The sequence below is a fragment of the Lissotriton vulgaris genome, chromosome 6 (genome assembly GCF_964263255.1).
Source record: "Lissotriton vulgaris chromosome 6, aLisVul1.2, whole genome shotgun sequence".
NCBI classification, from domain to species: Eukaryota; Metazoa; Chordata; class Amphibia; order Caudata; family Salamandridae; genus Lissotriton; species Lissotriton vulgaris.
In genome coordinates this window covers 1,019,883,764-1,019,899,021 of record NC_141694.1, presented here as the reverse complement: position 1 = coordinate 1,019,899,021, position 15,258 = coordinate 1,019,883,764, and the positions used below count along the sequence as shown (strand labels likewise).

Sequence of the window (15,258 nt, the reverse complement as noted above, 5' to 3'; positions counted from 1 at the left end):
TTCAGTCTCTGAAGTGGTGGTGTTCGGCGGAGAATCTCCTCAGAGGGGTTCCCTTTCACAAGGACATTCCCACGCAGACTGTCGTGACGGATGCTTCTCTCCTGGGATGGGGAGCGCACTCCGGGACTCTACAGATTCAAGGAACGTGGTCACCAATGGAGGCCACGTATCACATCAATTTCCTGGAACTCAGAGCTGTTCACTTGGCACTGAAGGCCTTTCTTCCGTTCTTCCAGACCAACTCTCTGCTTGTACAGACGGACAATACCACCACGATGTATTACCTCAACAAGCAGGAGGGCTCGAGATCGCTCACTCTGTCACAGGAGGCGCAGGCGATCTGGCACTGGCTCCTAGCCAGAGGACTGACGATAACGGCTACCCATCTGCCAGGTGTGCAGAATGTTCAGGCAGACGCGCTGAGCAGGCTGGTTCAGGAAAACCACGAGTGGGTCATAAACGACGAAGTACTAGGAGAAGTCTTTGCAAGGTGGGGAACTCCAGACGTAGATTTGTTCGCCACCGCCGAAAACAGCAAGTGCAGAGACTTCGCCTCCAGGTACTTCCAGCAAGGGACGCTGGGGAATGCGTTATGGATAGACTGGACGAATAGCTTTCTGTACGCCTTTCCTTCCATTCCCCTGATTCCGGCGGTGCTCATCAAGCTGACCCGGTCCAGGGCTCGGATGATACTCATTGCCCCGGAGTGGCCCAGGCAGTGGTGGTTCACGGACCTACTTCACCGGTCTCTCCTTCCTCACATTCGGTTGCCGTGCAGGCCGGACCTTCTCACGAAGTTCGGGGGACGGATGTTACACCCCAACCTCTCGTCTTTGAGTTTGGCGGCATGGCTCCTGAGATAGTGCAATATGGCCATCTGAATCTGCCCGATGATTGCATGGACATACTGAAGGAGTCTAAGAGACCTTCCACTCGGACTTCATATGCTTACAAGTGGAAGAGGTTTTGTATCTGGTGCCAGTCTAAGAACCATGACCCTACGACCTGTAAGGAAGATGTCATCCTTCCTTACCTTTTACATTTGGCGCAGTCTGGCCTTAATGTGCATTCCATTAAGGTTCATCTTGCTGCATTGACTGCCCACAGGAAATGCCCTTCATAGACTTCCTTTTTCAGATCCCTGTGATCAAAGATTTTCTGGAAGGATTGAAGAAAGTATTCCCTCCTGTCAGGCTTCCCTCACCTTCATGGGAATTGAATGTGGTGCTGTCCAGATTGATGAAGGAGCCTTTTGAACCTATTCATAAGGCTTCGTTGCAGCACCTGTCCTGGAAGGCGGCGTTCCTCGTGGCCATTACATCGGCCCGCAGGGTGAGTGAAATTCAGGCGTTGTGTTGTACTGAACCTTATACTGTGTTTCATGCTGCTAAGGTTGTTATGCGCACTCACCCTAAATTTTTTCCCAAGGTTATTTCTGATTTTCATGTCAACCAGACTATAACTTTGCCTACGTTTTTTCAGAACCCTTCATCCCCAGCGGAGAGGTCTCTCCATTCCCTGGATGTTAGGAGGGTGTTGAAATTTTATCTGGATAAAACCATAGATATTCGTAGGTATGACCAGTTGTTCATCAATTATGGATCGGTCAGGACGGGTCTTGCGACCTCTAAGCAGTCCATCTCTAGGTGGATTGTGTCCTGCATACAATTATGTTACCAAAAGGCTAATAAGACCTTAGGAGGTAAGCCTAAGGCTCATTCCACCAGGGGCAAAGCTGCCACGACGGCTCTGCTCCGTAACGTTCCGATTGCTGAAATCTGCAAGGCAGCCACTTGGAAGTCGGTTCATACCTTTGCTAAGCATTACTGCCTGGACACTGACGCCAGGGCAGACGCTCAGGTTGGGCAGGCTTGGCTGCGGAATTTGTTCGCACAGTAGTGGCGTTATGTGTTTATTCTCCACCGCCGCTTTGGTGTGGGGATGGGCTTGCCATTCTATTCACTTGATCCCCTACTACAGAAGGAGTAGTTTCTGTTCTGTAACTCCAGTTCTGTAGTAGGGGTATCTCTGTTATAGTCATAAGCGCCCGCCCTCCTCCCCGGTGGAGATATTTCATCATGTAAAGAATGCGACAGGTCTGGCGTGCTTCGCCTTCAAAAAGAACTGAAAGTAGAGGGACCTGCTATGCATTCTGGGATACTGGGAGAAGTTCTGGAAAGTTCTCTTAAAGGCACAGTATCCTATTTAAGCCACATAATGGCAGCCTATGGGGCTTGTCTGTCCCTACCTTCCTCTCTATCATTCCAGAGTCTTTTACTGGGGGAGGCAAGTTTCTCTATGGTAGAAACTGGGCAGGCTGTATTATGTGTGGTGTTGTTTTGGTGGAATTTCTAGTTGAAGTACTGGACAGTGTAGCCTGTGGATGTAGACTGCATTATTTGTCTTTAAATTCTCTCTTAAGTGTCTTTGCAGTTTCTGCATTATTTTGACAACTTAAGAGATTATTTTTGATTGCCGGGGTCCACGCACATGGGCGGGACTATTCACTAGATTATGACTATAACAGAGATACCACTACTACAGAACTGGAGTTACAGGACAGAAACTACTCTTTACTTTGCATGTTCACGTTTAAACTTGACATCTTTTCTTGAACATTGACATTTGACACACATTTCATTGCATGCCTGTACAGGATAATATTCTCTGACGCAGTTTCTGCTTACATTTCCACTTCATGAGCATATTATTAACTACCTTGAACATTCTGTACGGAGGCTAAGTTCATTGCGCTTAATGTTGTCACATATTTTTGTCTGCTCTGCGTAAGTGCTATCAAAATAAAATAAACAGTAGCAGCCTGAATTGGGCTATGGCATGACAGCGTGACTAATGTTTATTATGTAAACAGCATCACTTCCTTGTGTAGTAGTAGGAGCATTTTGCTTACACTGTGAGGTCACTACATGCCAGAATTTCAGTCCAGCTGATTCAGGTTTATCTTTGTGAGGGAGGATGCCCGGCTCTCCACCAAGACGGACACCCTAATGAAACTTACCCACAGGCAATGGGGAGTTAGATCACCCTACATGAATTTGGCAGATTCACCCACCCTAGACATACTAGGTTAGGTAGCGCTAGGTTAGAGCATAATATAATATATTTCTTATATGCTAGCATATATTCACTGTTATAGCACAATGATTGAACTGTTTATCTTATTCACCATTCTCATAATTCTTATTACACTATTCCATACATGCCAACCCTCTCGATTCATGCGGAAGACTACTGATTTAAAGGCTAGTCTTCTGCCTACTGGTCTGCATGTGAAAACCCGATTCCTCTGTGGGCTTCAGCTGAAATGTACTGTTTTTGTGTGATCCAGAGTATGCATTGCCAGTAACCTGCTCCTGCAGTCCAGTGCACAACATTTTTACAATGCTCTCTCTGCCTGCCATATAACTTTCTCGTACTCGTGGCGGGTAAGAAATAATAAGTATATTTGCATTTCTAATATCTGATCCTGCAGCAACAAACTTGCAAGCCCCAATTTTTTTTAAGTCTCCTGCTTTTCTCTGTCTTCTAAAATGTTGACTATACTATTCAGTTTCCTTAGGTTGATTATTGCAGCCCATGTCTTTTATACAAGAATCACAATGCGTCAATAAATATTTAAACGGCTTGCTGAGTATTTCTTGTGTATCTCTTTGCTTATGCATCAGTAACCCAACGAAAAGATTCTAGATCTGTTGCCACAATTTCGTGGAGGAGTAAGGTTTGTCATGTTCTGAGGTTGAATAATCTATTTGTTACCTTGTCAGGTTAGGGCTACAGATGCTGCACTGTGAACTAGCAGGACTTAGGCCAATATATCCTGAAGGTATGCATTGAATCCAGCTCACACAATCCTGACATTTATGCTGCCTGACGAACGCACAGTTTTTACTGAGAAAGTATAAGCCATACAAAGGTGTGTGCTGGCACTGCTCAAGAGGTTCCTAACAATTCAGAATGAACATACTAAGCTCAGCTTTCTTTTTGGCTTACTGTTTTAGGCTTTCACTTTTCCATATGCAAACTATTTATCCTTAGACCAACAATGTATTTGTTTTGCTTGTCATTTTAGAGTCCTTTATCGTGGATTAGAGGATTGAAGTGGGGAGAATATGTTGGTTCCCCAAGTGCCCCTGATCCTGTTGTTTGTTTTAGCCAGCCTCATGGAGAGCAGCTTGGCTTTTTGCAGGCTTTGCCAACAAAAGCAATCTGTGGCTTGTCCCCAGAATTCTGCCTTATGGTGATATATAGCAAAGAGCAAGGTAAGATATATTGTCTGTACATTTAAAAAAATCAGCTCTAGAAAAGTAAATGTTGGTGCGTTAATCGTATTTTTAACATATTTAGTTGTCAAGCTAAATCAATATCATCCAGGCTTCATTTAGATCCATATTTTGTTTAATTATTATGCAAACCGTTGTGTAACTTCACAGGTCTTGATGGCATTCCACCCACAAGAGGACGACACACAACTATATCTGAAAACTGACTTCCACTAACGCTGTGTTTAGTAAAAAATACGTGGTTAGATGCCTCAAAGACGGCTGAAAATCATGCCCTCTAAAATTGATTTCCTGCTTTCCACCCCTTACTCAAATAAATGAGGAGACAGTGCTGAATAAAGTCTTCTGGCTTCCTACTGGATGAGAACCTCCACTTGAGTGCCCACACCAGGAATTGGGCAAACTGGCTAGATTGCACCTATAGTAACACCCCCCCCCCAAATAAACCTTCATACACCTTGTGTCTGAAAGGAACAGCAGAACGGTAGTTAAGGCTGTAATTATGTCTGCTCTGGAATATGTAATTCAAAACCATTAATTAACATATTAAGTCGTTCAACAGAAATGATTTACTGAAGTATATGGCTTGCTAGAAACGTGACAGAATTTTAGGCATCTTTAATACAAAGCTGTGCATCAGTCCCTTAATCACCACGCATTAGGCATGTCTGATGGAATGACCATGGTCTACCAGCGCCATCAGGCACATGGCGCCACCCCTTCTGACTCTCAGAGTAATTGGAAAAGTACTTGTAGAGCAATACCATTGTGCAGCTGCAGAGGGGGATACATTTCAAGATACTCAGCGAAGCTTTCAGTAATTTGTTGGTAAATCTCTACCTACCCAGGGGGTTGGGTTTCAACTCTTGACAGAATCAAAGTGAACTTCCATGCAGATCAGACAGGTGGTATGGCATGACTCGCAGACATCACTTCAGAGGTTATTCCTGTGTTTACTAGTCAGCATGTGCAAGACACCCTTCACTTTGCTTCCTTGCCTGTTACCTCTCCACTTTACCCAAAAACACACTTTACAGATCTACAGTGCAGATTACAGAAAGAGATGGGACAAATCTTGAGGAAAAAGTGCCTGATCGATCACAAAGTTCAGTGACCTCACCTGTGCTGCGTAGGTCTCATCTGAAAGCAACAGGTTAGTATTAGAGTCCTTACCTTAAAATACCCCCAGGCGCCAGACTGTATCCGGAAACTTTTGCGTAGCAGTACCCTTGCGCGTCGGTAGGCGTCGTCTGCGGCTCCGCATCCGTTGTCGGCGTTGTTGGATGACGTCGCTGGAGTACTTAGACGCCGTCCTCGCGCGCTGACGTCAAGTCCTATTTTTTCCACGCCAGCAAGCGCTGATTCGGGAACAGTGGTACCCTTTAGTCAATTTTTGATTACACTTTTTGGATCATTTTTGATCACTTTTCGAAGTCAAACGACTCTGACGGTGCCGGTAGGGATGCCCGATGTTAGATTTGGGGGTCTCTGGTTGGCACAGGTAAGAACTTGTGACAAGCAGGGACCCTCTCCTCTAGTCAGGATAAGGGGATCACCCTTTAAAATACCCCTGCTCACCCTTTAGGTAGTGTGGCACAAGCAGACAAGGCTAATCTCAGGGCGTCATAGGCTAAGCATTTGCAAAACACATACAGTAATTAGAATGACCCACCACAAATGGACACCAGGCTGTGCTTTATAAAAATATGTATGCTTTATATAGATATAGGCAACTCTTATGCAGACATATGACAAGACCATAAATAACGTTTTAAATACATATAATACTGTTGTGGGTAAAGAGTTCTTCTTGTAAATAAGCTTTCACTTAGGTGTGCGCAGTTCTGACTCAGGGGGATGGCCCTCTACTGGTAAACAGGCAAGAGGATTATTAGCAACAAAACGGACCCTCTGGTCCACTGCGGGCACCCGTGGTTATGATGCACAAAAAGTACCTTGGTTTACTTTCAGTTTGGCACTGCTCGTTCGACCTGGGGTGACTTTGGGATGGTACTAGTTAAAGAAAACGAATCTCTGACAGCAATAACGGGCTCTCTGGCCCAAGGTGCGAACCCTTAGGCTGTGCGTGTAACAAGTACCTGAAAGTCTGCTGAAGCAATGCGGGCAACCACGGAGACGGACGTCGGCAGCCTCGGGGGTGTAGGTTCGGCCCTCAACAGCGCCGCGATGCGGGGCGTTGGGGCGGAACCTCCGGAGGCGTTGCGGAGGGGTCACAGTGGCATGCACAGTCCAGCGTGAGGTTTTTCCTTCGAGGCGGAGCGGCTCTCACCGAGGCGGCATTGTGCCACAGGGCGGTCTGTACGCCACGTACAGGACGGCTCTGGTGCGGCGCGGCCTCGGAGCGGGGGCCACGGTGCGGGGCACTTCAGTACGCTCCTGGCGTACAGATCGCACATGGGCAGCTAGGAGAGGCCGCTTGGCAAAAGGGGCCCGTTGTACGGGACGTACGGGGCCAACAACAAGGGCGGTTTCGGCTCCAGGCGGCTCAGCTTGCGGTGCGGATTGGTACGCTTCAGGCGTACGCACCGTACCGCTTTGGGGCAATTGCAAGAACAGCTTGTGGCGGCTGTCAGCGGTGTCGGTGCGGCTCAGGCCGTAGAGGGACGAAGCGAGGCAGGTGCGGGGCGGCCCTGGGGGGACACGATGCGGAGGCGGCTGCAATCAGCGGGGCGCACGGTGTCGGGCGGCGACGGCACGGACTCGGGACACCTCCGGGCCAAATCCAAAGTTGAGTGGCACACAGCGAAGGCATTCAGCGGGGCACTAGCGTAGTTCAGCCCAGCAGCTCGGTTCGAAGGGGGAGAGAGAGCCCAATGGTCCTGGGGCTCAGTTCAGGGGGCCAGCTCACTTCCAGGCCCTTGGAGATTGGTTTTTGAAGCGCAAGTTCTTGAGAGATAAATAAAAGCAAGTCTTTCAAAAGGGTTTCTTCCTCTCCTTTGGCAGCAAGGCAATCACTGCAGGCCAGTCCTCCAGGATAGGGAAAGTATTCCTCCTTCAGCTTCCTTGGCTCCTTCTCCTCAGGCAAATGGGTCTTCTTGGTTCAAAAAGCAATATCTAATTTGTTAGGAGCAGAGCTCCTCTTTTTATACAGAGTTTCTTTTGTTCTTTCATGCCTGGGGGCCTTCGCATAGTCCAATTCAGCTCTGGAGCACTTTGTTTTTCAGACCCTGGCTTCTTCTATCAGTGTGCAGGGCAGGGATATCAGACACTCCACAGGAAGTGGAGTCAGCATTGTGGTGACAAGTACAGTCCAGGAGCACTCTGTTGACAGTCTTCCTCTCTCTCTTCACAAGGTGCAGGGCAGAGTCATCAGTCGCTCCCCAGGGGGCGGAGCCAGCATTGAGGTGGCAGAGCACAGCCCTATTCAGAGTCAAGGGGCACTCCCCCCACCCATTCTGGTGAAATCTCTCTATTCACCACCTGTCAGCCCCAGCCTATCTCCTGGAATTCCCCAGCCCTGTCACACACAGAAACCAGACAGCAGATACACATCAGAGCAGAGGCGGGCTAAAATGGTTAGGCAAGCAAATACTAACTTTCTAAAAGTAGTATTTGCAAACACAGGATATTAAAATAAACTTTACTAAAAGAAGTATTTTATTATTCTGAGTTCAGGCATACTAAACTTGGCTTTCTACCATGCTCTCGGAGTCTGTTAGGATTATAGAGTGTAATAATTCTAGCAGCCCATTCTGGCCTATGGAGAGCAGGTAGCCTTACAATAGTGAAAAACGAAAATGGCTGCAATTCACTATTAGGACATGCCACACATATCAGGGCTTGTCCTACCTTATGCTTACAATGCACCCTGCCCTTGGGCCTACCATAGGGGTGAATAATATGAAGTTACGGGAAGGTTTAGGGACTGGCAAGTAGGTTTACTTGCGCAGTCAGCATGACAGTCCCAGACCGCACGCAGGTTCTGCAATGGCAGACCTTAGTCACATTTTACCAGGCCGCTTCTGTGGGTGGCACAACCAGTGCTGCAAGCCCACCAGCAGCATTTGTATTTACAAGCCCTGGCACTCCTGGTGCACTTTACTGGGGACTGACAGTAAACCAAATAAGCCAATCAGGGAAACGAATCAATGTATACACTTTTCATAGGGAACACTTGCACTGTGGCACTGATTGGCAGTGGCACAGTTCCCTGAGCAGCTAACATCAGCAAACCACATGAGGCACATCAGCAAAAAGTGGAAGGGAGACTCACGCCAAGGTGCCAGGTCTAACACCCGGGTTTAAACCATGCGTCGACTGCAGTCGACTGATGTCGGTTACCGACCCCCATCGCCGGTGTCTTCATTGTCTGGGGCCCGACCACGATGACAAGTCGTGCCCCGACTGCCGGGCCTTGACGTCGAAAGCTAGGCCGGAGCGGTCCCGCAAGCGCCTCGAGCTCCGGCAGTCGGCCCCGCGCCGTTCGAGGTCCCGGTCCGTAAAGGAGGTCGAGGGACCGGTCGCGGGGCCGGAGTCATCACGGCTCGGAGGATCGACACCACTCCTCGAGCTCCAAGTCCTCAGGTAAGAGGCACATATCGCTCTTCCAACTCCCCCCTACGCGCACGCGACGCGGCCGGGGGTTCGGGCGAAACCGCCCACGCGCCTCCGCGGGAGCCGCAGGCGTCGCAGCCTGCTCCACACCAGCGGGTCCCTGGGCAGAACGTGGCGCCGGAGGAGATCGAAGCGTTCCTCACGGCCATGAGGTCGCTCACTCCTCCGTCGGGTTCCGTGGCGCCTTCAGGCCAAGCGGCCCCGACTGGGAGTCGAAGCGGGCCGGGTGCTTCGACCCCGGCGCCGTCGGGTGCTTCGGCCCTGGCGCCGTCGGCGACTTCGGTCCCGACACCGCAGGACCCCACCGGATCCGGTTCCGGATCCGGGTCGTCAGTCGACCTCGCCGGTGCCGGCCCCCAGGGTGTTGCCCGCGGCGCCGTCCCAGAACGACGTCGTCCCTGGTCCTCCGCACGCACTGGACGCCGCTCGGAGATTTCTACTTCTATGACCCAGCCCCATCATTTGAACCTGAGTACCAGGAGATGGGTGGAGAGGCGGATTGGGAGGGGTCTGAGGACCCTCTGGCACGTGAGTGCCAGCCTTATCAGGACTGGGCAGGTGAGCTAGGGGACGCCAGTGATCTGGACACTTCGCCAGACACTAGCTTTGTCTCCCCTCCTACTGTGGCTTCGGAGGAGGGGGCTGCCTATAGTTTGGTGGTGACGCGGGCGGCCAAGGCCTTAGCCCTTGAACTCCCCGTCGCGGCCGTGAGGACTGAGGTCCTTAAACCGCAAGCAAGCTCCTCAGAGCCTCTGTTGCCGTTTAATAAAGCCTTGTCTGACGTTCTTTTGGGCACCTGGTCCAGGCCCTCTACAGGTCCCCCTGTAGATAGGAACATGGCCAGACGCCACCGCCGGCTCCGGGCGACCCTTGCTTCCTGTCCACCCACCCCACCCCCGAGAGCCTGGTTATCCAGGCCTCCAACTCCCAGACCGCATTGCCGATGGCTCCCCCCGATCGGGAATCCAAGAGGTATGAAAAGTACGGAAACACTGCGTGCCTCTTGGGCCGTTATTCCCACTCTCTGTGGGACACGGTCGCAGACGTGCTGCCACAATGTCCGGCGGAGGCCCAGACTAAACTCGCCCAAGCCCTTGCGGAGGGTCGAGATGCAGCCCGGTACTCCATCCGATGTGGACTGGATACAACGGACTCGCTAGGTAGAGCGATGGCAACAATGGTGGCGCTTCGTCGCCACGCCTCGCTGAGGTCCGCCAACTTTTCGGCTGATGTCCAAAACACACTTATGGACATGCCGTTTGATGGCCGTCGCCTCTTTGGTGACAAGGCAGACAGTGCGCTTGAGCGCTTTAAGGACTCCAGGGCTACGGCCAAGTCCTTGGGCCTGTCGGCCCCGCGCCAGCAATCTGCTGCCTTTCGCTCCTTTCGTGGCCAAGGGAGGGACACTCCCACTCGTCCTGCCAGCCACGCGCCGCAGACTAACATCCAGCGCGGTGGCGGACGTGGTAACAGCCGTGGCGGTGCCAGGGGACAACGGCGAGGCCAGTCCACCTCCACCCCCTCAGCATCCGCCTCAAAGCCTTCCTAGTCCGAGCTTTCAGGCCCATTTGACGCCAGTGGGGGGCAGGGTTCGCCATCACCTCCTCCACTGGCGCAACATCACATCGAACAGGTGGGTGCTGCAAATTGTCCGAAGGCGCTACTCCCTCCCCTTCGAGGCGACCCCTCTAGCCATGCCACCGCAGTACCACCGCGTGTCGGGGGATCACTTGAATCTTCTGCAAGAGGAAGTTTCGGCCCTCTTGGCCAAAGGGGCCATCGAGCGTGTTCCTCGGCCAGAAGTAGGGTTTGGTTGTTACTCCCACTACTTTCTGGTTCCCTAGAAGGGCAAAGGGGGCCTATGCCCTATCTTGGACCTGCGGAACGTCAACGGCTTCCTTCAAAAGGAGAGGTTTAAGATGCTGACACTGGCGCAGGTCTTAGCTGCCCTGGACCCGGGAGACTGGATGGTAGCATTGGACTTGCAGGACGCTTATTTCCACATTCCCATACTGCCGGCCCACCGGCGCTACCTGCGGTTCACCGTAGGCCACGGGTACTTTCAGTTTACTGTGCTCTCCTTCGGCCTTACCAGCGCCCCACGGGTGTTCACGAAAGTGATGGCGGTGGTCGCAGCTCATCTGCGCAGGTTATGGGTTTCAGTCTTCCCCTACCTCGACGACTGGTTGTTGAAGGCGGGCTCGCCCCAGACAGTCGTCAGCCACCTCCAGACTACGGCCAACCTCCTGCACCTGATGGGGTTCTACATCAATGTGCCAAAGTCACACCTGTGTCCCTCTCAGAAGCCTCTCTTCATCGGAGCGGTTCTAGACTCTGCGCAGTTTCGGGTTTATCCTCCCAAACAGCGGGTTCAGGATATTCAGGCCCTGATTCCGATCTTTCAGCTGTTATCCCGAGTTTCAGTCAGGTTGACGCTGCGGCTTCTGGGGCTGATGGCCTCCTGCATCTTTCTGGTGCATCACGCCAGGTGGCGGATGCGGGCTCTGCAGTGGGACCTGAAGTTTCAGTGGGCCCAGCATCAGGGCAACTTGTCCGACCATGTCTTGATCTCGGAGGGCACTGAAATATAGTTGCAGTGGTGGCTCATGGACCGCGATTTGGTCAGCGGCAGATCCCTCTCCCTGCCCCAACCTGAGCACGTAGTTGTGACGGACTCGTCCCTCCAGGGCTGGGGAGGCCACATGGAAGAGGCAGAGATCAGAGGCCTCTGGTCTCCGGCGGAGTCCCCGCTCCATATCAACCTTCTGGAGCTGTGGGCGATCCGGCTTGCACTGAAGGCATTCCTCCCCTCTGTCCGGGGGAGTGTAGTGCAGGTGTTCACGGACAACACCACTGCCATGTGGTACTGCAACAAACAGTGCGTGGTGGGGTCGGGGACCCTATGCCAGGAGGCTCTGCGCCTCTAGCAGTGGCTGGAACATCAAGGCGTGACCCTGGTGGATCAACACCTGGCAGGTTCCCTGAAAGTCAGGGCGGACGAACTCAGCCGTCGGTGGATGATGGATCACAAATGGCGTCTGAACTCGGACGTGGCGCAAGGTCTCTTTCAGCAGTGGGGAGAGCCTTGGTTAGATCTATTCGCCACAGATGGGAATGTGCAATGTCAGCAGTTCTGCTCGTTCGAATTTCCAAGGCGGCACTCGCTCGGAGACGCTTTTCGTCGCGAGTGGAGTTGCGGTCTGTTGTACGCCTTTCCGCCTATACCACTTCTGCGCAGAGTGCTGAAGAAGATCAGGCGTGACCGGGCCCAAGTCATCCTTGTGGCTCCAGACTGGGCACGGAGGTTCTGCTATCCCGAGCTACTCAGCATGTCTGTCGATCCCCTGATTCGTCTGCCCCTTCAGGAGGACCTTCTTTCGCAGCAACAGGGGACGGTCCTCCACCCAAACTGTCCAGTCTCCACTTACATGCGTGGAGATTGAACGGCGGCAGTTGAGGCCATTTGACTTGCCTCCTGAAGTCTGTAATGTCATTCTGGCAGCCAGGCGTCCCTCCACAAAATCGGTATACGCCTGCAGGTGGAACAAATTTGTGGCATGGTGCACAGCAAAGGCTGTTGATCCCCTTTCTGCCCCTCTTTCAGAGGTTCTCCTCTTTCTTCTTTCTCTTGCCCAGCAGGGCTCTGCTCTGGGCACTCTGAAGGGCTACCTCTCGGCCATTTCCGTCTTCTTAAGGCTACCTGATCAGCACTCTTTTTTCAAGTCCCCGGTTGTAAATAGGTTTTTGAAGGGCATTGTGAGAAGTTGGCCTGATATGTGATGTCCACTATTCTAGTGGGCACCCTGTATCAGTCCAAACAACCCTTATGGTGATGGTTGTAAAGTCAACCTTATAGACCAGCTATCCTAGAGGTAGCATGGACAAAGCAGTCTTAAGCTAAAACTTCAGAGGGCATGTAAAGCCAGCTGTTTTACCATATGTAACCCCTTGAATATCAAATGAAAGGACACCACACAGGTTATATTTATGAGATCAGAGGCACAAGCACATAACAAGATAACTAATTATCATACAATAAGTTGCACAATATACAGTAGAGCCCTAGGGGCACTTCAACCATATACTAAAATAGTGGTATAAGAACCCCGACACGAACAAAGGATAGGCCTAGGGAATCGCTGGGGCTACACTGTACTACCAAAGGATAGGAGGTAGAAGGCCCACGGGAGGCGTGCACAGTGTCTTTACACACACGCGAGTTACCATAGAGTTAGAATGGGAACGAAAGAAATGGGAACTAGTTCTTTTAGGTCACTTCCGGATGGACTAGGAGAAAGCTACTAAAAATTAGGACACTAGGATAGTTAATACCCACAGGAGCACCGGAGTACTTGCGTTACCTCACCCACAGGAAGCTGGTGCATAGGTGTCAAAGTGTGTCGGGTTTCATCGCTGAATCCTATGGAGCCTTGAAGAAAGATGCTGCAGGCGACCAGGAGAGAAGTGTCCGGTTGGATCCAAGGGAGGATCGAGGATGAAGAGTACCTGAAAGCAAAGAGGACAAAGTCTGGGTCACTAGCCAGTGACCAGGAAGGAACCAGGAAGGAACCTGGCGATGTCGCAAAGCAATCAGGTGATGTCTTGAAGCTTGTCTCTGCAGCCACGTGGACCAGGAGGTGTCGACGATGACCAGGAGCTGGGCACGGACTGTCCCACGAAGGATCTCGCTGTCGGCGGTGTCGGCTTCCGGATTGGAGTCAATAAGCCTTGGCTAAGGCAACCCACGCAGGAATCGAAGATGGCTTCTGGATCAGACCAGCAAGGTCTGATGGGCTTCTCCTTTTCAGGGAAGCAAGGGCCAGCCTGGAGCAACCAGGCTAGCGGTGGAAATTTGTAGGTTACGTCGTCCCAGAGGCCACTAGCCAACGGGCAAGTGACCGGACAGACGCGTCGAGTAGGGAAATGCAGAAGGGCCCCACGCGGCACTCATGGAGTGTGGAGGGCTGATCTTCTGTGCAGATGATGCTTGGGGCTGGGGCTTCTCAGTCCCCAATGCACAACTTCGAGGGTGCCTCAGAAGTTGCACGGAAAGCAATTCGCCGGCTTTCCAAGATGGCCGGTCCCACGTGTCTCGTCGCCTCCACCGGTCTCAGCTTTGCTGTGACTGTGGATCGGGCTGAAGGAAGTCTGGAAGTCCGGGTCTTGTCAGGCTCTGTGCTCGTGCTCCGGCGGGAGCGTCGACAAAGCAAACCATTGATCGCTTGATGGTGCCTGCTTGCACAGGGTGGTCACTCCTTGACCACAAGAGATATTCTTCAGTCTTCTATCTTCAAGTAGAACGTCGAAGGTCCAGAGTTTCGTCTCAAGTTTCAGTCAGGATAAATCTAAAGTCTCTTGACTCAGCTCCTACCTATATACTAATCTGAGGGGCTGGATTACCTGCTAGGTCCCTCCTATGGTTGGGACCAGGGAAGGGGGTGGTTACACTCCTTTCCCTTTATCCAGTTTCGCGCCAGAGCTGGGACTGGAGTGCCCCAGCAACTGGTTTGCACCGGGCTACTCATGGGACACCTTGTGTGCCCCAGGCAGTGTCTCATTTCATTCAGCCCTCCCTGCCCTAATACATTATGGCCTGTCTGGGGTGGTTCTAGCACCTCCCAAGACAGGAAACCTATTGTCCAAGCCTCCCTCGCTGGAAGGACTCCCAGCAGCAGGAGGTCAGACTTGTGTCTGTGGCAGCAGCATCCATTTTGTGATGCTGATGCTCTGGTTAACTTTAACCGGATTTAGTGGGAACAACATGTCTTCTCCCTCTAGAAGGGTGGAATGCTACCCCCGTCACCAGAACTGGCGAGGGGGTAGTATTCCAAAGCGTATGACACCTTACACAACATGTTTTGATAAAGCCAAACCAAAATTAGCATTCAAATGCGAGGATGATAATGCACTTAAGAGTATATGGTATGGCAATATCATATAACAGCTATAAGGACATGGTTCCAAAAGCTGCAGACAGGCTCAGCTCATGCTAGAGCACCATCTCACATAAAACCAAGCACTCTGCCTCCAGTTTTGTTAAGGCCTGCCAAAGGAGTGACTTATAGGTGTATATGTGTCTATATATAAGGTTAGATATAGGTATACTATATCTAAAGCAAAGGGTGATTACACCACCTTGTCCCAGCTAAGTGATCAGCCAGTTGTGTGAATTTGGATGGCCAGCCAGGGGTGGCGCATGAAACATGCTGCAGCCCCTGGTCGTCCTTGGATGCACCTATGCCCTGGGTACCTATGGTACACTATACTGGGGCTCATAAGGTGACCCAATATCCAATTGGAGATGTACCTAAAGTACATGGAGTCTATTTTACAGTGAGAGCAGATAGCCTGGGGCCCTGATTAGCAGGATCCCAGGCCAACT

At 51.4% G+C, this 15,258-nt stretch overlaps 1 protein-coding gene across 3 annotated transcripts in view; it reads left to right on the top strand.

Moving 5' to 3' along the window:
- The window catches only part of LYST (lysosomal trafficking regulator), a 4,348,576-nt gene that overhangs the window by 3,638,779 nt on the left and 694,539 nt on the right, over positions 1–15,258 (top strand). For all 3 annotated transcript variants that reach the window (XM_086927077.1, XM_086927076.1, XM_086927078.1), the window contains one exon: positions 4,091–4,280. In XM_086927077.1, coding sequence (XP_086783203.1) covers positions 4,091–4,280 — 190 coding nt within the window. The remainder of the gene's footprint in view (positions 1–4,090; positions 4,281–15,258) is intronic.